The 26,571-nt window shown below is 40.6% G+C and overlaps 1 protein-coding gene across 7 annotated transcripts in view; it reads right to left on the bottom strand.

Moving 5' to 3' along the window:
• Positions 1–26,571, bottom strand: part of myot (myotilin) — a 158,017-nt gene that overhangs the window by 2,102 nt on the left and 129,344 nt on the right. For 6 of the 7 annotated variants that reach the window (XM_063053363.1, XM_063053360.1, XM_063053359.1 and 3 more), the window contains 5 exons: positions 15,785–15,840; positions 14,466–14,601; positions 4,921–5,128; positions 3,471–3,636; positions 1,227–1,360 (listed from right to left, as the gene is read on the bottom strand). In XM_063053363.1, coding sequence (XP_062909433.1) covers positions 1,227–1,360; positions 3,471–3,636; positions 4,921–5,128; positions 14,466–14,601; positions 15,785–15,840 — 700 coding nt within the window. The remainder of the gene's footprint in view (positions 1–1,226; positions 1,361–3,470; positions 3,637–4,920; positions 5,129–14,465; positions 14,602–15,784; positions 15,841–26,571) is intronic. The other variant, XM_063053361.1, reaches the window with a different exon arrangement.

The following is a 26,571-nucleotide window of genomic DNA, read 5'->3' as shown; positions in this document are numbered from 1 at the left end:
TTACTGACCTGTTAGTTTTAAACACTTTAATCAGTTTAACAGGTTCCCATCACCTACAAACCTAAGGTCCATCTGAGTAACTTAATACAACTATCCACTTTTCCTAAACTGAAGAAACAGTTATGAGTCAACTATATTAGTGGGCCGGGAGCCACCTGGGAAACTAGCTTGGAAAAACATAGCAGATTTATTTCTCTGAAAGGCATTAGTGAAACCAGATCAATTATATAGTAATCTGATATTTTCATAGATACTGTTACTAAGATTGTTTTTTTTAATGGAGATTTTATCAGAAGTCTGCAGCTGCTTATAGTCTGAAATTAAAACAGAAAATGCTGTTCTTATACTTAAGCTATTCAAGTTTAAATACCCCTGTTGCCATATGGAATTAGAACTTTTATCACTGGATCAATGATGCAAGTCTGGTTCTCCTCAACATTTGCTTCAAACGGTAAGTCCAAAGAGTTCATGAGCTTATTGGTAATTACAATCAGTGGCCACTTTATTCGGTACCCCTGTACACCTGCTTATTAATGCAAATATGTTATTAGCCAACCTTGTGGCAGCAACTTAATGCATAAAAGCATGGTCAAGCAATGCCGTGTTTTTTGTTCAGACCAAACATCAGAGTAGGGATGAAATTTAATGTAAGTGACTTTGAACATGGAATGATTGTTGGTGCCAGTTTGAGTCACTCATAAACAGCTGACCTCCCTGATTTTCATGCACAACAGTCTCTAGAATTTATAAAGAATAGTGTAAAAACACCCAGTGAGTGGCAGTTCTTTGGGTGAAAATGCCTTGTTAGTAAGAGAGGTCAGAGCTGACAGGAGGGTGACAGTAACTCAAGTAACCACACACTTCTGCAACAGTGGTGTGCGGAAGAGCGTCTCTGAATGGCAGCTCATCACATTTTGAAGCGGATGGGCTACAGCAGCAACAGATCACAAACATACACTCAATGGGCACTTTATTATGTACAGAAGGTACCTAATAAAGTGACAACTGAGTGTATGTGAAAATAAGGGGCTTGGCATTTGCTTGATACCTTCTTTATCAGCTTGGTTTGGCTGGACATAAAGGCCATCATACCAGTCTGGTATTTGGTAGATTATTATTTGCTAGTAATTTATAGAAAATCATATCTGAACAAAGCAGAAAAAAAGTCTTCTGCAGATTTTTCTGACTTCCTTGTACTTTGCAATATATTGTTGAAGGCAACTCACAGGCAATATCCAATCTTGCTGTGCAGATTGTTGATCCAGCTTCATTTTGTGCAGACACAGTATACCATCCACCATCACGTTTATCAACAGGAAAAATTTCAAGGCCAACTTTACCTTCATTGGTTTGGTATATCCTAAAAAAAATTTTAAAATCCTTGTTTAAATTGCCTTTTATTAAAGTGAAAAACTTTAACGGATGAAATGCATGAATTAATGGATGAAGTAAATGTGTCAACCTGAGGCAAATGGACAAGCAAATCTTAGGTCAAGCAGAAATACTGAGAGTTCTGCTTGGCATGATATAAATTGGCCTTGGAGAGGGCCAGCACACATTTACTAGAGTAAGTAAATGGGGTTGAGAGGGATAATGAATCAGCCATAATGCAATGGTGGAGTGGACTCAATGGCCTGTTTCTGCTCCTATGTCTTATGGTCCAAAATAGGACCAGGAGTAGGCCATCATGCCCTTAAAACCTGCCTCACCATTTAATATGATTCTATCATCTGATTATCAACCTCCACTTTAAATCCTTGTAATGATCCAGCTTGCAATGTGGAAGTTGAATCTCTTCAGGGCAGAGATTTTCAGGGATTCTTTTCCCTCTTTGAGGATAGAAACTTATTGGCCTCCTATCTTGTAATTATGTTTCCTTATTCAAGACCTTCCCACTTATGAAAACATTCAAATGCAAGCCCAAATTACTTGGTCACTCTTGGTAGGACAACACTCTCATCTCAGGAATTAGCTTGGTGAATTTCCTTTGTAGTTTCTCCAACAAACGTATTAATTTTAGAGTGAGTGGAACATAACTGTTTTCAGTATCCTCGGTGAGGCATCACCACACCCTGTGTAGTAGAATAGAACCTTCCTATTGTTAAATTCCAACCTCTTTGCAATGAATGCCAAAGTGCTGCTTGCCTTCTGAACTACCTATTGAACCTGCCTGATAGATTTTTCGTAATTCTTGACCTAGAACACCCAGATCCCTCTGTATTTCACTGCCTTGGGGTCTCACCCCGTTTAGATAATCATCTGCCTTTTATTCCCTTTATCAAAGTGCTTCCCCACATTAAATTCCATTTGCCAGTCCTTTGCCCATTCACTCAATCCATTATGTCCTGTTGTAGGGTCTCGGTATTCAAGTTCAATTTTATTGTTGTCATAGGCATATACAGGGTATAAATGCCATGAAAATTAGCTATTTGCAGCAGCACAGTACATTACAAGAAAAGGACAAATATAATTTAACATAAATTTAAATGAGGAAGAAGCTGAAGTTGAACATTGAAGTGTGAATCTTCAAGGTCCAGTACTCTCTGCTTGATGACAACGTCGAGAACATGGCATGGTTGATATGGTGTGGGACCTTGATGACAGATGCCACCTTCCTTACTACAACATGTGCTTCCATTTGTTTTCATATCATCAACAAGTTTGGATGCCTTACACAGTGTTCCTTTTCTCTAGATCATTAAAGTAAATAGAGAACAATTTGAGAATTGATCTCCATCTAGGCTAAACACTATCCATTTATTCCACCCTGTTTTCTGTGAGGCAGCATGTTACCATCCATTCTAACACACTGCTTCTGATATCATGGACTTTTAATGTATACATTAATCCTTTTATGTGGCAACTTGTCAAAGAACAACTGATAAGGTAGTTACTTTTGATGGCTGTGAAGTTTAGAATGTGGATGCAATGACCAAAAATTAAAGTTGGGCTTTCAGGACTGAACTTGGTAAATATTTCTGCTTTGCAGGATTGATAGAAGCATACAATTGTCTTTGAAACACAGCAACTTATGCTAGGCATATTGAGTATATTAAACCAAGATTAATATATGTCAATCAAATCATTGCAATGCTTGAAACCTGAAACTTAAACATAAAGTGCTGGATTTAACAATCTAGGCAGCATTTGTGGAAAGTCTAGAATTTACCATTTCAGCCTGTTGAGTGTTTCCAGACCATTTTTTTTCTAAATCAGAGATTAACATACTTTTGTTAATCAACGATATTAAGAAATATGAAGTTGGATCACTGATTGCAAGGAGTCCTCATTCCAAAAGTACATTTGACAATGTTTGCTTGTGAGGGATGAATGCCATTTAAGAATGAACCTATGTGCACTCTTCATGACCCAAGTGGCAGTAGGCAAATAACGGGCAGACTTAAATGTGTCAATGCCGTTTCTCATTTATTTCCGCTAACCTCCTATAGATTACAGAAAATTGTGATTACCTGATCCTGTCTGTGCTGTGTTTGATCATTTCGTGATCTTTTCTCCAGAAGATTACTGGCCTTGGCTCTCCTGTCACCTGACATTCCAGCTTGACATTTCCTCCTTCAATGGCTCTGGAATTCTGGAGTTTATAGATAAATTCTGGTGCTCTTACCATTTCCCTTACTTTAAGAAAAGAATTTGTATTATTAATCATTTGCCAAAATTAGCAATCTACAAATTCAAATTCATTACTTTTCTATGAAATTTCTAAACTGTAGTTGTATCACCCAATGCTGATTCACCAATAGAACCAATTAAAAGGATAATTTTATCTTAATCCAATGGATGGGGTTCTAATGAGTTTGAGTCACTTACCTGTTCTACATTTCATTTGATTTTACTTTATATTGACTTTTGTAAAAAAAAAAATCAGATCTGGTATTACTTGGATGGCTGACATGATCCTACCAGCTTCCTAGCTGGTAAGTCAGTTAATATTACCCTCATTATATTTTTTTTTGTAAAATGGAAGAAAAGATGCAACCATTCTAACATAAATATCTACTTTGCTGTAGCTAAAATTAAGCTCTTCAATAACTAATTCAACATTAGACAAAAAGACAACAGATAGAGGAGCCTGATTGAATAAGACTATCTATGTTTCCTTCTACTTGGTTCCATTATTGATAATAGTTTAACAAACGCCTGTTCTCAGCTTGGAAATTTTCAGTTGGCCTGGCGGCAAGAGCGTTTTGAGGGAGTAGTTCCAGATTTCTATCAAAGTTTGGGTGAAGAACTGCTTTCTGACATCAGCCCTGAAAAGCTTAGCTCTAATTCTAACCTGCCTCATTACACTGGACATCATTTTCTATAAGTGCTCTATCACATCATTTTAAAAATGAGATACTGTAATCCTTTAGCCTTCTGCAGTTGAGAGTAATCTGCCCTCACTATTAAAGTCTATTAATTCATATTTCATTCTAGCGAGAGCCCTCCAGGGCCAGTGTATCATTCCCAAATTTGATTCCCATATATGTGGAGGGAATTAGTAAAAATTTGAAGAAGGTTGTAAAATGCTGTAATCATTGTGTCCCTAAAATCTTTGAATACAATAGCCTTGAAATTTAGTAATGTGATACAAATATCTACATACTTTTTCCATTTGTTTAATTTGTTCCTCATTTGAGTGATGGTGTTTAATAATTTTGCTAAAATAGTAGGACGAGCAATTTTAGGATGATGTGTTAATATATCAAAGTGCAAGTTTAGAAAATGGATTTCTTCATATTAACTATAAATGCAGCATATGACTTTATTTTTTTTTCTAGATTTGAGAGCATCCTTAACACATCCATTTCAAGAAGCCACTAAAATTATATCTTGGCAAATTGTCAAGAAAGGTAATTCTCCTTCAAATATATGTACAGTTTTCTTTTGTGCTATCAAACATTTAATGAATACACTCACCTTCAACTTCAAGATGAACTGTAAACTTGCTCTGGCCAGCACGATTGACGGCTATACATTCATACAGTCCGACATCCCTTGCTGTGACTGCATCAATAATGAGTGAATGTATACCTTTTCCCGACACAAGCATTTTATGACCCATATCCTGTTCAACAGGTTGCCCATTTAAATACCACATAAGTTCTGGAGGTGGCAATCCACTGACCTGTAAATGCAACAAGAAATGTGCTAATTAAGGTCCTGAAATATATGTACATGTTTTACACAGCTGACAGAACTATTATGCATTAATCACCAAGCGAGAAGCTGTTTTGTTACTGTTGCAAACACTTACAGAGTATCTAGTAAAGGGAATTGTGAGTGTTAATTTTTTTAGCATCTGTTTTATAATGTGAGGAAGAAAGGATAGATAATCCTACAAGAAGTATTATGAATTTTCATTTGGATTAAAATAAACATTAAATTAAAATATATAATGCTGGAAGCACTTGGTAGGTAGCATCTGTGATGAGAACAGAGAAGTAGGATCTTAATCTGTAATATTGCTGCTGTAAGATCCACACCTAGAATGTTAACTTGCTTGTTTCTCTTGAAAGATTCTTCATGGCCTGCTGAGTGTTATAGCTTTATTCTATTTTTAGCTCAGATTTCCAGTATCTGCATTTTTTAATGTTTAATATCTGAATTATATTGCTTATGCAAATGCACATCAATGCTTGTAATTTATGTATCTCATGGATCCGGCGGTATCTGAGTGGCATTTGCCTGTCCTCTCTATGACCTCATAATTTGCACTGAGTACTCCAGTTTCCTTCCACATTCCTGGTTTGAGGTGAATTGGTAACTGTAAATTGTCTTGGGTGCTAGTAGAATGGAGAGTGCACGGGGCTGTTAATGGGCATGTGTTGCAAGAAATAAATGGGGAATGGAATTGCTCTGAAATCCAGCCTAGACTCGATGGGCTGAATGGCCTCCCATCTCATAAAGAAATCTGAAAATTTATCATAGGCTGTAAAGGAAAGGAGAACTTTGGAAAGTAAGATTTTGTAAGAGTTCCATAAGACATAGGAGCAGAATTAGGTCATTTGGCCTGTTGGGTCTGCTCTGCCATTTCATCATGGCTGATTTATTATCCCTTTTGACCCCATTCTTCTGCCTTCTCCTTGTAACCTTTGACATCTTGACTAACCAAGAACCTGGTAACCTCCACTTTAAATATACTTAACGACTTGGCCTCTGCGGACATCTGTGGCAAAGATTTCCACAGATTCATTCCCCCACTGGCTAAAGAAATTCCTTCTCATCTCTGTTCTAAATGGATGTCCCTCTGGTTTAAGGCTGTGCCTTCTGTTCCTAGACTCACCCACTATAGGAAATATTCTCCCTACTTCCTCTCTATCCAGATATTTCAATAGATTTCAATGAAATTCCCCCTCATTCTTCTAAACTCCAGCGAGTACAGGCCCAGAGGCATCAAACACTCCTCATATGTTAATCCTTTCACTCATGAAATTATTTGTGACCCTCCTTTTGAACCCTCTCAATGCCAGCACATCTTTTTGAAGATAAGGGGCCCAAAATTGCTCTCAATACTCCAAGTGAGGCCTCATCTGTGCTTTATAAAGCCTTAGCATTACATACTTGTTTTTATATTCTAGTCCTTTCAAAATGAATGCCAACATTGCATTTGACTTCCTCACTACTGACTCACCCTGCAAGGTAACCTTTAGGGAATCCTGCACAAGGACTCCCAAGTCTCTTTGTAACTCTGATTTTTGAATTTTCTCAAACAGTCTATGCCTTTATTCCTTCTACCGATGTGCATGCCCATACACTTCACTATATTATCAGAGTACATGCATGTCACCACATACAACCCTGAGATACATTTTCTGTGGGCATACTTCTGCCACTTGCATCTGCCGTATTACATCTGCCACTTCTTTGCCCATTTTCCCAATCTGTCTAAGTCCTTCTGCAGACTCCCTGCTTCCTCAACACCACTTGCCCTTCCAGCTATCTTTGTATTGCCCGCAAACGTGACCACAATGCAAAGAATTTCATCATCCAAATCATTCACATGAGAAAAGAAGCAGTCCCAACACCGACCCCTGTGGAAACCACTGGTCTACAGCAGTCAACCGGAAAAGGCTCCCTTTATTCCCACTCTTTGCCTCCTGCCAGTCAGTCAATCTTCTATCCATACTAGTATCCTTTCTGTAATATCATGGACTCTTATCTTGTTAAGCAGCCTCATGTGTGGCACCTTGTCAAAGTCTTCTGAAAATCCAAGTAAACAAGGTCCACTGATGCCTTTGTCTATCTTGCCTGTTATTTCCTTGAAGAATTCCAACAAAATATGTCAGGCAAGATTACCCCTTAAAGAAACCTTGCTGATTTTCACCTATTTTTTTATGTGCCTCCAGATATCCTGAAACCTCATCTTAAGAGTGAACTCCCAACATCTTCCTAACCACTGAAGTTGGGCTAACTGGCCTATAATTTCCTTTCTTCTGCCTTCTTCCCTTCTTAAAGAGTGAAGTGTCATTTGCAATTTTCCTGTCTTCCAGGACCATTCCAGAATCCAGTGATTCTTGAAAGATCATTATTAATGCCTCCACAGTCTCTTTAGCTACCTCTTTCAGAACCCTGAGGTGTACACCATCTGGTTCACGTGACTTATCTACCTTCAAACCTTTCATCTTCTCAAGCACCTTCTCCTTAGTAACAGACAATGGACAATAGGTGCAGGAGCAGGCCATTCAGCTCTTCGAGCCAGCACCATCATTCACTGTGATCATGGCTGATCATCCACAATCAGTACCCTTTTCCTGCCTTCTCCCCATATCCCTTCACTCCGCTATCTTTAAGAGCTCTATGTAACTCTTTTTTGAAAGAATCCAGAGAATTGGCCTCCACTGCCTTCTGAATCAGAGCATTCCACAGAACCACAACCCTCTGTGTGAAAAAACAGCAAAAACACTTACTTCTGCCCCCTGACACTTCCAAATTTCTGGCATAACGCTCTTGTTTTCCATAGTGAAAACTGATGTGAAATACATATTAAGTTCCTCCAACTTTTCATTGTCCCCCATTTCTACCTCTCCAGCATTGCTTTCCAGCGGTCTGATATCCAGTTACGCCTCTCTTTTACTCTATATATTTGAAAAAACTTTTGTATCCTCTTTTATATTGTTTGCTAGCTTCCCTTCATATTTCTTCGTTTCTCTCTTTGAATTTTTAGTTGCCCTCTATTCATTTTTAAAAGCTTCCCAATCCTCTAACTTCCCACTGATTTTTGCTATATTGTATGCCTTCTTCTTTGCTTTTAAGCTGTTCTTGACCTCCACAGTTGCCTCATCCTCACTTTAGAATATTTCTTCATCGCTGATTGAAACATTGAGGCGAATGCTGAAGGCGAGCGAAATCAGTGATGATTGCCTTCCTTTTGTTTGCTGCTGGGGAATGAATCTGAGTGGCCTATAGCTGTGTGGCTTGCTGTGGCAGGTGGGTAGGCCTCTCTGCCTCATGTGGTGTCCCTCTGTTTTGATGAATGTCAGTGATATCAGAGGGTGGTATCATGGTTTTGTGTTTATGGATTGGACTGTTGCATTTATGGACTGTGATCTTTTTCAGACTTATAGATTTTATATTCTGTGTTTTTTTATCCCTGTTCCTCTCCTGCTTTGTTGTGCGAGGGGAGGATGATTGGGGGTTGATGTTCTGTTAGTTTTTTTGTGCAGGGGAGGGTTTTTTTTTGGGGGGGTCGATGTTCCTGTTTGGTTTTGTGCGGGGGGAGGGTTTTTTGAGGGTTGTTGATCAGGATGCCGTTCTTCTTTGTGTGTGGGCAGTGTGGGTTTGATGTTTCTCTCTGTGGCTATCTGGAGAAGACAAATTTCAGAGTTGTATATGGATACATACTTAGATAATAAATGAACCTTTGAATCTTTGATCTTTGGGATGTTATCTGTCATGTGCTTTCCGATTGTCCTCAGAAACTCCATTGTTGTTCTGCTGTCATCTCTGCTCATGTCCCTTTCTAATCAACTTTGACCAGCTCCTCTCTCATGCCTCTGTATTTTCCTTTACTCTACTGTAATACTCATACATCTGACTTTAGCTTCTCCCTCTCAACTGCAGGGTGACTTCTATCATGTTATTATCACTGTCTTCTAAGGGTCTTTCTCCTAAGCTTCCTAATCAAATTTGGATCATTACACAATGCTCAGTTCAGAATTACCTTTCCCCTAGGGGTTCAACCACAATCTGCTCTAAAAAAAGCATTCTACAAATTCCTTCTCTTGGGATCCAGCACCAACTGAATTTCCCAATCTACCTGCATATTGAAGTCCCCTGTGAGTATCGTAACATTTCCCTTTTTGCATGCCATTTCTATCTCCCAAGCGGTTGTGAACCACTTCTGGGGCGCCTAGGGGCGACTCGAGTAGCAGCAGTACTCTCAATGGATGAGATTAAATATTCCCATTTCAGCCTGATACAGCTAAAAAGTACAACTGCTTCCAAGGTCTGTACGGTCAACAAAGATGTCTTAATGTGTTTAAACGAACTATTGCTGCTTAAAACCGACAGAAACAATACCGATTGTGGTCGGAATTACCCACGGAGGACACCTCGGAGGAAGCGCAGGTGTAGATCTGGGTTACAAGTGCGTTTAATGAAATGGGGTTTTAAACTCCCTATACTGACTATCTTGCTGGCGAATGTGCAGCCTCTGTTGAATACAATTGATGATCTCAGAGCTAGGGGCTGAATCAGAGGGATATTAGGACCGTGTGTGTCCTTTGTTTCATGGAATCCTGGTTAACCCCTTCCACCGTACTGGATGCAGTGATCCAGATCGACGGGTTTACTATGCACCGTCAGGATAGATCTATAGTCTCTCAAAAGCAGAGGAGAAGGAGTATGCCTCATGATCAGCTCTTCTTGGAGCACAAATATATCAGTGTTGTCCCAATTCTGCTCACCAGACCTGGAATATTCAGCATTAAAGTACCGTCCTTTTTAACTACCACGGGAGTTCTCTGGGGTCATTTTGGTAGCAGTCTACATTCCACCTCAGGCCAATGTCAAGCAGGCTTTAGGTGATCTGAGTAATGGGATCAACATGCACGAAACAGCGCACCGTAACGCCTTCACCATCGTTTTGGGAGATCTTAACCAGGCAAGTCTCACAAAATCACAAAGCAACTACCATCAACAGATCATTTGCAATACCAGAGGAAACAACACACTGGACCATTGTTACACCACTATCAAGAATGCCTACGGTGCTGTTCCATGCCCTCACTTCGGGAAGTCTGATCACCTGGCTGTACTTCTACTCCCTGAGTATGGGCAAAGAATGAAGACTGCAGCACCAGCAGTGAGGACAAAGAAGGTATGGACATGGGAAGCACAGGAGCACCTACAGGACTGCTTTGAATTGGTGGACTGAACTGTATGCAGGGATTCATCTTCGAACCTGGATGGGTATGCTGCAGTTGGTATTGACTTCATTAAAACCTGTGTGGATAAGTATGTGCCCACAAAGACTTACTGTACGTTCCAAACCAAAAGCTGTGGATGAACCAGGAGGTACGTCGTCTGCTGAAGGCTAGATCTGTGGCATTCAAATCTGGCAACCCAGGCCTGTACTAGAAAACCTGGTATGGTTTGTGGAGGGCTACTTCAAAGGCAAAGAGACAATTTCAACAAGGTTGGAGGTGACATCGGAAGCACGACGACTCTGGCAGGGTCTGCAAGACATTACTTCCTACAAAGCGAAACCCAATAGCATGAATGGCAGTGATGCTTCACTACCAGATGAACTCAATGCCTTCTATGCATGCTTTGAAAGGGAGAACACAACTACAGCTGTGAAGATCCCTGCTGCACCTGATGACACTGTGATCTTTGTCTCAGAGGCTGTCTTGAAAGAGAGTGAACCCTCGCAAGGCGGAAGGTCCCGATGGAGTAACTGGTAATGCTCTGAAAACCTGTGCCAACCAACTAGCGGGAGTATTCAAGAACATTTTCAACCTCTCACTGCAATGGGTGGAAGTTCCCACTTGCTTCAAAAAGGCAACAATTATACCAGTGCCTAAGAAGAACAGTGTGGGCTGTCTTAATAACTATCGTCCAGTAGCACTCACATCGACAGTGATGAAATGCTTTGAGAGGTTGGTCATGACTAGACTGAATTCCTGCCTCAGTAAAGACCTGGACCCATTGCAATTTGCCTATCGCCACAGTAGGTCAATGGCAGACGCAATCTCAATGGCTCTTCACATGGCTTTGGGCCACCTGGACAACACAAACACCTACGTCAGGATGAATATAGCTCAGCATTTAATACCATCATTCCCACAATCCTGAATGGGAAGTTGCAGAACCTGGGCCTCTGTACCGCCCTCTGGAATTGGATCCTCAACTTCCTAACCGGAAGACCACAATCTGTCCGGATTGGTGATAACATATCCTTCGCGCTGACGATCAACACTGGCGCACCCCAGTGGCGTGTGCTTAGCCCACTGCTCTGCTGTTTCTATATCCATGACTCTGTGGCTAGGCATAGCTCAAATAACATTTATAAATTTGCTGATGATACAACCATTGTTGGTAGAATCTCAGGTGGTGATGAGAGGGCATACAGGAATGAGATGTGCCAACTAGCAGAGAGGTGCCACAGCAACAACCTGACACTCAATGTCATTAAGACGGAAGAGCTGATTGTGGACTTCAGGAAGGGTAAGATGAAGGAACACACACCAATCCTCATAGAGGGATCAGAAGTGGAGAGAGTGAGCAATTTCAAATTGCTGGGTGTCAAGATCTCTGAGGATCTAACCTGGTCCCAAAATATTGATGAGTTATAAAGAAGGCAAGATAACGGCTATACTTTATTAGGAGTTTGAAGAGATTTGGCCTGTCAACAAGTACACTCAAAAACTTCTATAGTGGTACCGTGGAGAGCATTCTGACAGGCTGCTTCACTGTCTGGTATGGGGGTGGGGTGGCGGGGCTACTGCACAGGGCCAAAAGAAGCTGCAGAGGGTTGCAAGTCTAGTCAGCTCCATCTTGGGTATTAGCCTACAAAGTACCCAGGACATCTTCAGGGAGCAATGTCTCAGAAAGGCAGCATCCATTATTAAGGACATACAGCACCCAGGGCACGCCCTTTTCTCACTGTTACCATCAGATAGGAGGTACAGAAGCCTGAAGGCACACAGTCAGTGATTCAAAAACAGCTTCTTCCCCTCTGCCATCCGATTCCTAAATGGACATTGAATCTTTGAACACTATCTCACATTTTTTTAATATACAGTATTTCTGTTTTTGCACTTTTTTCCAAATCCATTCAATATACATAATTGATTTACTTGTTTATTAATTATTATTAGTTTTATTTTATTTACTTTTTTTTCTCTCTGCTAGATTATGTATTGCATTGAACTGCTGCTGCTAAGTTAACAAATTTCACGTCACATGCCGGTGATAATAAACCTGATTCTGATTCTGAATTTGTATCCCACATCCTGGCTATTATTTGGAGGCCTGTATACAATTCCTAACACGGCCTTTTTACCCTTGTTGTTTAATTCTACCCACAGGATCTACATCTTCCAATCCTATGTTAAGATAGGATCTTCCATCCTATCTTATGTCCTTCTAAGGACTTGTATTTGATTTTTTACCAACAGGGCCATCCCGCCCCCTTTGCCTACCTGCCTGTTCTTTCAATACAAGATGTATCTTTGAATGTTAAGCTCCCAACTATGATCTTCTTTCAGCCATAACTCAGTGATAACCACAACGTCACACATGCCAATTGCAAATTGTGCTCCAAGTTCACCTACCTAATTCAGTATACTGTGTGCATTAAATCTAACACTTGTGTTTGTCATCCATTTTAATTTTGCTCCCATGTTACCCTTCAACTCATCCCACTGACTGCAATTTTACCCTATCATCTACAGTGGAACGGAAAATTAAAATGGCAGGCAATAGAAAGCTCAAACCTGCGACTGAACACGGGTGCTACTGCACCTAAAGTTGATCACCTAATCTGGAAAACACATTTTGAACATCATGTGCAAAACAGAGACTATAAACTGACATTAGTAGTAGAAGAAATAATGAAATCTATTATGTACTAAATGGCAACAGGCACTTTGGAAATAATAATAGGTTTAGGCAGAGGATGTGTGAAAGGGAACTAATGTTGACAAATATTTTTGGAATTTTTGAAGTTGTAACTGGTAGAAAAGAGTAATTTAGTTGATATGGTATATCTGGTATTCAGAAGGTCTTTGATAAAGTGTCACACAAAAAATTTTGATAAAATTAGAGCACATGGTACTGAGTTGTAATATGTACTTTTAAAGATTTCCGATTGGATAACAGAAAGAGAATAGAGAGGGATTAAATGATGTTGGGTGGCAGTGACCTGGTTGCTGCAGAGATTATTGCTACTGCCTTGACTGGTAATAATCTATATGAATGATTTGCTTGCTAGGATCAAATGTAATTTATTAATGTTTGCAGATGATACTAAGTTCACAGCATGGGCTGTGTGGAAATTGAAGGGAGATTTTAGGCAATATAGTCAGGTTAAGTGAAGGGATGAGAACAGGTATATAGAATATAAAGTAGAAAAATGTGAGGTCGCCCATTTTTAATAAAAAATGAAAAGGAAGAGTATTTTTAAAAGATGGGATTCAGAGCCTGGGTGTCTCTGTAAACAAAATCATAGAAAGTTACCACGTGGAAACAGCAAGCAATTTGGAAGGCAAATAACATGTTAGCCTTTATTGCAAAAGAGTCTTAGTACAAGCAAAGAGCTGTGTTGCTCCAACATATAGAGTGCAGTTGAGACTGCATTTGGAATATCATGTGCAGGTTTGGTCTCCCTACCAAAGAAAGAATACACTTGTTGCAGCGGGAGTGTAGCAGAGACTCAGCTGACTGATACTGTATCGTGCGTTTGGTTTATGAGGACAAAGTATGGAAAATGGACTTGAATCTCTTCAGCTTAGATGACTAAGAGGCGAATCACTGAAGTGCAGAGAATTCTTGAGGAGCTTGACAGGTAGGTGTGGGGCGGTCTGGTTTCCCAATCTGCTTCAGTTTTTTTCCCCCCTGACAGAGGTAAGGGGTGGAGGTTGTCACAGTCTCAGAATATCGGGATTCAGAACAGAGATAAGACATCCTTCATAGAAGGGGCAGTAAATCTTTGTAATTCATTACCCACTGAGGCCATGGAGGCTCTGTTTCTGAGCATATTCAAAACAAAGATCAGTAGGTTTTTAGATTACGAGCAACATGGAGTTACTGTTGGAAAGTGAAAATGATAAAAGATCAGTCACAATCTTATTGAATGGAAGAGGGTATAAAAGGGCAAATGGCCTGATTCTGTGTCCAGTTCTTATCATCAGACCTTAATTTACAAACTGGTTCTAGATTAAAATACAGCCTACACACTGTTTGAAACATCTATTTTTTAAACACGGGAAATGAAGGGTTTTTAAATGAGGATGTTGTACCTTGCAATCAATTCGACATAGCCCGTACTGCTGAATTATCATATTTTCATCTGGTTTCTGTAAAAAGCGAGGAGGGAAAAGCTTCTCTTGGATTGATTCATCCTCATTTTCAAACTCCCTGGAGCCAACTCGTTGCCTGTAGAAATAATAGAGTTTTTGTATTATGGTACTATTTTGCATCTGACAATGGAACTGGGTGACTAGGAACAAGCTGTTCACATTTAAAAACAAATACTTTTCACTGAGATTGTATTCATGTGTGTGAACATAATGCACATTGTTCTACGATGCAGATTATACCTTTATGGCTATGTCTGACTATGCAATCCTGATTCTTTTTTTAACCATGCATCCTGCATAGATTTTATATTCCTAATCCCTGAGCGGTCAGTTATTTCCAGACTCTAACCAGATATTCTAAAGTATAAAATACATTAACTAAGTGAAACCAGTAAGTATTCAAGTTATTCTCTATCCAGAATACAGTACATTGTATGATATTTGTTCCACAGGAGTTGTCTTTTCTGCTCTATTTCAAACTAACTCTTGCTACACTTGCCCCTAACCTCCTCCCTCCTCACCATTCAGGTCCTTCCAGGTGAGGTGACACTTTAGTTGCGAGTCTGTCAGGTTCATCTGTTGTATCCAGGGCTCTCGGTGCAGCCTCCTCGATATCAGTGAGACTCAACATAGCTCTATGGAGCACTTTCACTCTATCCACTATAAAAAGCAAGATCTCTCGATGGCAACCCATTTCAATTCAACTTCCTATTCCCATTCTGACATGTCTGTCCATGGCCTCCACTATTGTCATGATAGGGCAAATTTCAGGTTGGAGAAGCATCACCTTGTTTTCCATCTAGGTAGCCCTCAACATGGACATTGGCATTGATTTCTCCAACTTTCAGTGATTTCCCCTCCTCACCCTCTCTCTCCATGATACATTCTGGTTACTCTCTCACCCCTTTTCTTCTCCTCACCTGCCCATCACCTGCCTCTGGTTTCCCTCCTCCTTCCCTTTATTCCATCGTCCATTTCCCCCTCCTTTGAGATTCCTTCTTCTTTCGCCCTTTATCTCTTCCACCTATCCCTTCCCAGCTTCTGACTTCACCTCCCTTTCCCAACAGACACGCACGATCCCCCTCACCTGGTCTCGCATCTCACTTGCCAGTTTGTACTCCTACCCCTCCCTCTGACCCTCCCCCCACCTTCTTATTCCAGCTTTTGACCCCTTGCTTCCAGTTCCGATGAAGGAGGTTGATACTTGTGTGTTGGTTCTGCATTTAACTATTAAAAGTAAGTGAAAATTGTGCTATTACCTTTCTTTTGGTGATTGATGTGCCTGCCATCTTTGGCTTTCTGAAGAGGATTGCTGCTGAAACACAAAATAAATTATTTTGGAAATTTAATTTGCATCCTTTCTTAATTCTTTAAATCAGATTTAGAAAATGGTTCCAAAATAAAAGGAACCTTCAAACGTTTTTTTCCCTGAATTGTAAAACCGACTACATTTCAAAATGCTTCATTAGCTATAAAACATTTTGGAATGACCCAGGGTTGAACAAGTTGCTATAGAAATGTACGTTTTTTATTACTAATTTCAAGAAAACTTGCAAAGATCAGAAATTTTGAGATATATCTGTTAAGTATTATGAGGCACTTCATATGAAATAGTTTAACAATTTGATAAAGCTGAGCCGGGTTCTTGGTGGTGCACTGCATTTGGATCTCATTTAAAGTATACTGCTAAAATTTGAGGTAACTTAGACAATTGTAATAGATTTCTACTTTTGTTCAGTTTATACTTTACAGCCATTTTATTCACTGTCAAAATAAGTGGCAAATAATCTTGCAAACAGGGAAGATTAAAAATGATCAGCTAGAGCACATCATGGAAATTATTGTCAGAACCACCCCATACATTATCTGTAGTTGGTTAGACATTCTCTTGCAGCTAGCTTCTTGTTATGTAGACCATCCCTTGCATCCTGCCTGTGTTTGCTTCAATTTTCTACTGTATGTTGCAAATACATGGTTTAGACATTTATCTACAACCATCCTATGACTAGTAAGAGTGTCCCTGCATCTAGACACCTCCATATCCTGTCCATATATAGTCTGCCCCCATTAGTTACACCATACCTTCCACTCTGCCTGTGGTTAGTTTGAGCAACCCTTTTAGTTGAAGGTTTCCCCTTTGCCCTGTCTTTACACAGTTACACTGACCCTTGAACTTTGCCTGTAGTCATTAATGACCAAGTCCTTACCCCTTTGAAGAGCAGTCAGTTAAATTCTTTGCACATTATTCCTGTAGTCTTGCAAGTTTATTTCCCTCAAATATCCTCCAGTTCTCTTTTTCAAACATTTGGTTGTCTTTGTTTCTATCACAACAGCAGGAAGTGAGTTCAGGTTACTACCACTCACTGAGTGAAAGATGTTCCTTCTCATGTCCCCACTGTTTCTCTTGCGCCAAATTTTACATATAAATGTCAGAATCCTTGAACCATTAACCAATTGAATTGACTTTTGTCTTACCTAAATCTGTTAATTTTGTGCACCTTCATCACATATCTCCCCAAATTCTTTTGCTCCAGTTTCAAGTTCAATTTTATTGTCATTCAACTGTGTACGTGTATATCACCAAATGAAACAACATTTCTCTGGACCAAGATGCACAACACAATACCTAACTTATAGCTAAAGTAGTCCATATCATGAGACATTGTTGTTTAACTCCTTTGAACCTTCCTAGGGGCCATCGCTTTCCCTCCTGAAGTGTGGGGACTGTAACTAAACACAGTGCATCTGTTGCTGATTAGCCACAACTTTATAGAAGTTCAATGCAGTTTAATGTTTTGCTGCCTGCTTTCTCAATATGTCCGACACATTCAAAGACTTATACATATAAACCTTGGGTCTTTCTTTTCCTGAACACTCTTCAGAATCATGCTGTTCTTTATTTTCTTTCTCCTTATCTCTCCTTCAATATACATCTTCTCAATTTCCCTGTATTATATTTGATTGGCCACCTTTCTGCCCATTCTGAAAATTCGTATCCTGCTGCATTGATTAGTATCATCTCATTGTTTTCTAGCATTGACTCAATGTTTTACCTGTGCTGGCACTAATCTTTTTTATTTCATAAGTTATTAAACAACTTTTTAAGTGGTACATTTTTGAAAACATTTTTAAAATCCATGTTGCCAGCATGCATTGCCATCAGTCTTCTCTGTTGTTAATTTGGTTGGTCAACTATGATCTGTAATGGATTTACAAATCCATCCACCCTTAATTAATTCAAACCGAGCTAAGTGCCAGTTAACTTTCCTGATTATTGTTTCCTTGACCTTCTCCATTATTACTGCTAAACCGATTGGGCTGTAGTTACTGGGATATAAAACTTAAACCCAATCTGACTGCAAGTAATCCAATCCAATCTGTGCTTGAACTCTTGACATATTTTTCATTTGAATATGAACCCACCAGTGCTGTAAATATAACAGACTCAAACATGATATTGATCTGTTTGAGGTCAAATGACCAAATATTGACTAGATATCAAGAACAGTGATACATATTGTAACATTGAGCAAAACATATTGACTTGGTGCTGAGCCAAGCTCTCATAGCAAGGCTGGATTTAACTCAAACCCAACTGCTTTAGCTAAAAAAAACAAAGTTGACTGTTCAGAGCTTGGCACACATATACTATATACCTTTGATACTGAGTCTGACAGCTAGGCACTAGTTCTTTTAAATTCTGTGGCACCTGTGTTCAAAAGATTACAGACATCCCACCTCTCCCGGAAGTTCTGGGAGTTTCCCGCATATTAATAGCGGCTCCCTGATGCCCGCAAAGTATATACAATGTCCCGGAAATTGATTTTTTTGAGAGCGAGCGTGAGAGACCGCGCGAGAGAGCGAGCGCGAGTGAGAGCGACCACGAGAGAGAGAGCGCGAGAGCGAGAAAGCAAGTGTGAGAGAGAGCGACCACGAGCGAGAGAACGCGCACACGAGGGAGAGAGAGTGAGAGCAAGAGCAAGAGATTTCCAAAAAAAGTCAGAGTGGCAGAGTGTTCCAAAAAAATGTATAAAACGTAAGTCACCCCAGACTACCTTAAAGTGTACCCCTGCCTAATAGGGGTCAAAATAATGACAGTGTTGCTTGCTGCACTGTTTGCAACAGTGACTTTTCTATTGCCCATGGTGGGTTAAGACTGTAAAAGACATGTTGAGGTGTGTTTAACAGGTGTCATTCATTCATTAGCATAGCTAACGTGATTTAAACTAGCTGGCTGGCTGCTAAGGAGCTGCCCTATTGCAGATATCCCACCTCTCCCAGAAGTTCTGGGAGTCTCCCGCATATTGATAGTGCTACCTCCCTGAAATGAGTTTTTGCAGGGTGGGATGTCTGAGATTATGATAAGGCCCACCATTATCTCCAACTCCATATAATCCAGATCAGTGATTTGTTGATTTTAAGGAAAATAAGGCATTCCATCATAAACTTTGTATCAATTTTCACCGTATCCATTACCTCAACCATTTAATTTCTACTGGTATTTTGTTAGTCATTGTCATAGTCATAGTCATAGTCATACTTTATTGATCCCGGGGGAAATTGGTTTTCGTTACAGTTGCACCATAAATAATAAATAGTAATAAAACCATAAATAGTTAAATAGTAATATGTAAATTATGCCAGGAAATAAGTCCAGGACCAGCCTATTGGCTCAGGGTGTCTGACCCTCCAAGGGAGGAGTTGTAAAGTTGATGGCCACAGGCAGGAATGACTTCCTATGACGCTCTGTGTTGCATCTCGGTGGAATGAGTCTCTGGCTGAATGTACTCCTGTGCCCACCCAGTACATTATGTAGTGGATGGGAGATATTGTCCAAGATGGCGTGCAACTTGGACAGCATCCTCTTTTCAGACACCACCGTCAGAGAGTCCAGTTCCATCCCCACAACATCACTGGCCTTACAATACTTCTCAGTAAATGGTGATATAAAATTCTCATTAGGTAATCTAATCACATTTTCCTACATTATACTCTCATCTGTCATTTCCTACCTTTCACTTAATCTATCGTTATTTCTTTGGATGCTCTTTTATATTATTTACAACATGCTAACCCATCTCTCTGGGGATCTTATTTGTTACAGTATACTTGGCGTCTTCATCTATCATTGGTGTAGAATATAAACATTTGATGCCACAGCACTGATTTGTGTGCCATCTGACTAGTTTTTTGTTGCCAGTCCAAAAAGTTCCACCTGAACTGAACTTTGCAGCTGCTTTTCCGATGTTAAGAGTTTAAGCTTTGATTTGACCAGAGGACATGGCATGTATCTATTTTACAAACTAATTAATGACCTGAAATTGAAATTCGAGGGTTTAAGCCTTTTTACTGAAACATGTAAAAAAAATGTTAAATCCAGGAAACTTCAAATTGCCATGGTTTCAAATGAGGCAAAATTATAATAATCAAATTTTTTTTTGGCCAAGGTTTCATTACATGAAGGGAAGCACTAGGTATTGAAATGCAGCTTAAATATCAATATAACTTGTATAACTTGAGCACTTGCACTGAAAAAAACGGATGAACAATATCGATATTGTATTCCAGTGGCACAGGTTTCCACGAAATCCCTTCCCAGAATCTAGTACAAAATTTTACACCATCTAACAAAATTTTATTTTACAGAAGGTGAAAGTTCTAGTGGAGCCTTATCCAATTATCAGGTTAAATAGGAATGATAGGCACTTCACTATCTCTGATTGACCTATACAGCAGCCTCTGATTGAAGGTAAGTTAGCAATGCAGATATTTAAACTCCCACAAAGTATAGATCCATTCCAAATGGACTTCTGAATGTGTGAAAAACATTGTTAAGAAGAAATTAGAAAAAGTTGTTGTACTTCTGTTCTGGGATTTTTTTCATGGTAGTAGTGAAAAAGTAATTTTGCCTTCACTTTCTATACTAACCTGTACTTACATCATTTTATGGATGTACAGTAGAGAACATCCTAACAAGCTGCATCACTGCACCATATGGAAACTACACTGCAGTGGGCAGGAAGGCTCTACAATGGGTAGTCAAAACTGCCAACTTATCACCTGTACCAGCCACCTGCCATCAAGGACATGTATACAGATAAGTGCCAGAAACATCATGTTGAATCCCATCCATGGTGCTCATGGACCACTGTATTCACACCAGGATCACCAGGCTCAGAAACAGCTACTTTTCCTAAGCAGTAAGGCTGATCAACATTTCTTCCCATTTAGTCAGAGGGTGGTAAACTATGTTCCCTCTAAACTGTGCGTGTGTGCACGCGCACACACGTTTTTCAACCAGCGCACAAAATAAATTAATGTGCGCTCAAAAGGTTAGTTACCTAAAATAACGTAGTAATTAATAATTATACTTATTGAAAATAATCTTTTAGCTAGGTGTTTCTGTTAACTGGTAAATCTGTGGAATTTGTTGCCATGAGTAGCTGTGGAGGCCAAGTGACTGGGTGCATTTCAGGCAGAGATAGATAGGTTCTTGATTAGCCAGGGCATCAAAGGGTATGGGGAGAAGGTAGGGGAGCAGTGATGACTGGAAGAATTGGATCAGCTCATGATTGAATGATGGGGCAGACTTGATGGGCCGAATGGCCTACTTCTGCTCCAATATCTTATGGTCTAACCCACCCCTCCACATCTCAACCACTGCTACTTTACCATTTCCTGTCAGCCACCTTATGTATAGACACTTCTGTGCCTACTGTAACTTTATGTACATGCAATCAATCTATGTATATAAGCTATCCTATGTACTAATAACAGGAATTCTGCAGATGCTGGAAATTCAAGCAACACACATCAAAGTTGCTGGTGAACGCAGCAGGCCCGGCAGCATCTCTAGGAAGAGGTACAGTCGACGTTTCAGGCCGAGACCCTTCGTCAGGACTAACTGAAGGAAGGGTTAGTAAGAGATTTGAAAGTGCTTATCTCTTACTAACTCTTCTTTCAGTTAGTCCTGACGAAGGGTCTCGGCCTGAAACGTCGACTGTACCTGTTCCTAGAGATGCTGCCTGGCCTGCTGCATTCACCAGCAACTTTGATGTGTGTTGCTATGTACTAATACTTGCGTTTTTTACTTATTGTGTTCATTATCTTATTGTGTTTTTTTGTGCTGCATCAGATCTGGAGTAACAATTATTTTGTTCTCCTTTGCATTTATGTACTGGAAATAGCATTAAATAATCTTAAATCTTGAACTATCTGTATGCTTGGTCATTCAAGCTAACTGGATTTATTAATTTCATCAAAGGAAACAGAAGTTACTTTGAATTAACAGAACAGATTTTCCCGCAAAATAGAAATCTCGTCACCTCTGCAATGTGCTATAATGCAATTACTGAAATGGAAGTTGACTTTTTCAGATAGCCATGAACAGAATTGAATCCTTTATCAGCCCTCCCACAGAAATCTAATATTCATGGTGTTTCTGTTGAAAGAAATGGTGTACATTTTGTTCTCACTGTTCTACAACAACAGCAATGATCAACTTTGAACTGCCAGTCCATTGCAGAAAGCTGATAGTAACAGCAGTCAAGGACAAATGTTGTGTTAGAATTGTGCTATGTGGCAGTGAGATTATAATTTGTAGCTGAGAATTGGAATTTAGTCTCCTGAGGTAAAACGCTGTGCTATTATAGCAAATTTAATTATGTGTGCATTTACATTTCATGGACAAAAATTGTAACCATCTTAGAAGCAAAACCTGGTGTATTAAAGCTTTTGTAGATTTATTCCACAGACTGAGCCCTATGCTATTTACAATTCACTGGCTTTAAATATATTCTCATAATTGAAAGTGTGTAGTGAGTCCAATTAATGCTATGATAGCTCTTTAAGAACCTTGGAACAAGTGTGGGCCAATCAGCTCCTCAAAAGTGTTTTGCCACTCTACTTGCTTTGCTTCAGCAGCCCTTAAAATCTTTGCCTAACAAAATCACCACTTCCTTCATATTCTAATTTTTTCCAAGTACATTTCTGCTAGCTGTAATAGTAAACTTCATTATTGCACTGAAATTTTAATTCTTTCCCTATCTTCAGATTCTGCTGAACTGTTGACTATATCCATCATTTTTTGTTTCAGAATAGATTTTATTTCAACACAGTAATCTGAATTTAGCATATTGAGTGGATAAAAATCAATCTCTTTTGTTCTTTCCAATGTTTAAAGACAAGTAATAATGTAGCTGTGTCAATAAATGGTGCATTATTCATGAATAGCTCCATGGATAAATGGAATTTTAGGTGTTGTATTGACTTCAGAATATCCTAGGTTGTGCAAGCAGGCTAAGGATAGTGACCTGATTTTTCCATTGGCAGTAAAGATTATTTAGTCCTAATTTATATTCAGCAATATCTGCTGGAAAGTGTGGGAAAGCTCAGAGTAGTTAATAAGATACTAGAGTAGAGTAGAGTTCTGTATCTCATTGTAATGATGGAGGAGGGTGCAGGAGGCAGTAGGTGGTAATAGTAGATGTTTTATTTCATGATAACATTAATTTGTTTCCAGTGTATAAAAAAGCTATTATAGAGCCAGCGATCATTGACCTGGGTTCAGTTCCTACTGGTACCTGCAAGAAGTTTCTATGTTCTCCCCATGAACGTGTGGGTTTCTTTTGGGTGCTCTGATTTCCTCCCACATTCCAAAGATGTCCAGGTTAAGGTTAATGAGTTGCGGGCATGCTATGTTGTTGCCAGATGCGTGGCAACACCTGAGGGCTGCCCAGCACAATCCTCATTGATTTCTGTCAGGCCTGCTCCCACAGACACCTCCTAGTCTCCATCCAGCTAATCAGGTTCACCTGCCACTTATACCAGACCCATCACCTGCAGCCTATTTAACCACAGTCCTTGTTCACTCGTAAAACTATCTGGTCTCAACCAGGCACTTTCCCTGCCTAAAGTTTACCCTTTTGCCAGTTGTGCTTAGTTTCTGTTCTCTCTTGTTTTGTAGCCTCTCGTGACTGGTTATTTTGTATTATATTATTATTATAGATATTGTTTACTGCTAACTCATTACAACTGCTCTGATTTTGGGTCATGCCTCCTCTACATTTCTTGACAGGATAAGTGAACCTTCAATTGACCCAACAGAGTATGTTCACCGAAAGGAAGTTGTCCGCCGACACGAGCACACATACAACGTAGAACATAGCAAACCTACAGCACAATACAGGCCCTTCGGCCCACAATATTGTGCTGAACATGTACTTACTTTAGAAATTACCTAGGGTTACCCATAGAACTCTATTTTTCTAAACTCCATGTACCTATCCAGGAGTCTCTTAAAAGACCCTATCGTATCCGCCTCCACCACCGTCACCGGCAGCCTATTCCACGTGCTCACCACTCTGCGTCAAAAAAAAACAACCTACCCCTGACGTCTCCTCTTTACCTACTTCCAAGCACCTTAAAACTGTGCCCTTTCGTGTTAGTCATTTCAGCTCTGGGAAAAAGCCTCTGACTATCCACATGATTACTGCCTCTCATCATCTTATACACCTCTGTCAAATCATCTCTCGTCCTCCGCCACTCCAAAGAGAAAAGGCCGAGTTCACTCAAGCTATTCTCATAAGGCATGCTTCTCAATCCAGGCAACATCCTTGTAAATCTCCTCTGCACCCTTTCTATAGTTTCCACATGCTTCCTGTAGTGAGGTGACCAGAACTGAGCACAGTACTCCAAGTGGCTGACCAGGGTCCTATATAGCTGTAACATTATCTTTCTGTTCTTAAACTCAATCCCACGGTTGATGAAGGCCAATGCACCGTATGCCTTCTTAACCACACAGTCAACCTGCGCAGCAGCTTTGAGTGTCCTCGGACCCCAAGGTCCCTCTGATCCTCCACACTGCCAAGAGTCTAACCATTAGTACTATATTCTGCCATCATATTTGACCTACCAAAATGAACCACTTCACACTTATCTGGGTTGAACTCCATCTGCCACTTCTCAGCCCAGTTTTGCATCCTATCGATGTCCCGCTGTAACCTCTGACAGCCCTCCACACGATTCACACCTCCAACCTTTGTGTCATCAGCAAACTTACTAACCCATCCCTCCACTTCCTCATCCAGGTCATTTATAAAAATCACGATGAGTAAGGGTCCCAGAACAGATCCCTGAGGTACACCACTGGTCACCAACCTCCATGCAGAATATGACCTGTCTACAACCACTCTTTGCCTTCTGTGGGCAAACCAGTTCTGGATCCACAAAGCAATGTCCCCTTGGATCCCATGCCTCCTTACTTTCTCAATAAGCCTTGCATGGGGTACCTTATCAAATGCCTTGTTGAAATCCATATACACTATATCTACGGGGTACAGGGGTACCTTATCAAATGCCTTGCTGAAATCCATATACACTACATCTATGGGGTACAGGAGTACCTTATCAAATGCCTTGCTGAAATCCACACGATCCAGAAGCAGCAGGAAACCATTGACCATTACTCTGCCACTCTAATCCAACTCCCCGCCTCAATGCAGCAGCTCCACACCAGTCAGCCGCCTCCCCCTGAGCCCCATATTTCTGTGCCCGAAAGCTCTGACAGAACTCCAACACTATTCTGCAACTTCCTGTCTCAGTGCATCTTGCACCTCAAGCTCCAGCCATCACTGTACTCTATGGACCAGTCCAAAATTGCCTTCCTCATCTCTTTCTTGACTAAGCAAGTTCTGACCTGGGCCACCACTAGCTAAATGGGACAATAAAACCGCCATTTGCAATGGATAAGAGGACTTTATCACTGAGATGCATTAGGGTACCCAGGAAGTGGAAGGGAGGCAGCTGATCTGATACACTCCTGCATCAAGGCTCACACTCTGTGCTGAATTACACTATGGAATTCAGGACCCTTGCAGCAGAGTGTGGTTGGATTGCGGAAACGCTGTCGGATCGCAGAAACGCTGTTGGATCATTATTATCACAGCCTCTCGGAGTGCTGTGAAAGACGGCGTTGGTGGAGAGACAACTTCCAGGGCTACTGCAAAGCAGCCAACCATCAATGCGTCATATGCCCACTGTGTCCAGGAAACGATGTGTCCAGGTAGAGGCGAGGGGTTTTCTATCTGGCTAGCTCTCCCTGGCTCTTTTTTCCAACACCATAGCCCATCTCACACTCTCTGTCCTCCTCTACACTCCCTTGGCTCCACACGTACAGGAAGCTCTGGTGGATTCTGGTGCAGCAGACAACTTTCTGGATCGGACTGTGTGTGTGTGTGTGTGTGTGTGTGTGTGTGTGTGTGTGTGCGCGCGCGCAGAGTTTGGACTCCCTTCCGAACCTATCTCTCACCCCTTTGACGAACGTCCCTTGGGGTCTTGATTGACAGAGCACTATAAGTCCATCCAATTCCTCCTGATGGACTCCTCCAACTCTCCTCTCATCCTGGGTTACTCCTTTCTCTTCAGTCATGATCCTCACTTTGCCTGGTCATCCGGTACACTGCTGAGTTGGGGAACCACCTGCCTGAAAGCTCAGTTGACTTCACCCTGTAAATCCATGGAGACGGAGGAAACCCTTGACCTCACTAAACTCCCACAGGAATATCACAACGTAGCCATTGCCTTCAGTAAAGGAAAGATAGCACCCTGCCACCTCACTGATCACACAACTGCACCCTTGTGCTCTTCCCAGCACCACCCCTCCCTGAGGCCATCTGTTCTCCCTCTTCTCCTGAGACACAAGCCATAAATTACTACATTGCGAAAGCACTACAGCACTGGCATTCACCCATCGTAGTCCCCAGCTGGCGCAGGATTCTTCTTTGTCAAAGAGGAAGATTCGTACCTTCGTCCCTGCATTGACTGTTATGGACTCAACAAAGTCACCATTAAGAACTACTACCCTCTCCTCTTGATGGATAGTGCATTCAAAATATTCTGGATGGCACAGATTGTCACCAAGCTTCAATCATCAGGGAGGTGAGTGGAAGATGGCATTCATAACACCCACTGGCCACAACGAATACTCGGTGATGCTCTCACTGACACCTCCCAGCCTGCACAAGCAGGTACCTACCAGTCTCCACCC

Source organism: Mobula hypostoma, chromosome 7, assembly GCF_963921235.1.
Source record: "Mobula hypostoma chromosome 7, sMobHyp1.1, whole genome shotgun sequence".
Classification (NCBI taxonomy): Eukaryota; Metazoa; Chordata; class Chondrichthyes; order Myliobatiformes; family Myliobatidae; genus Mobula; species Mobula hypostoma.
This window is presented reverse-complemented; position numbering and strand designations above follow the sequence as displayed.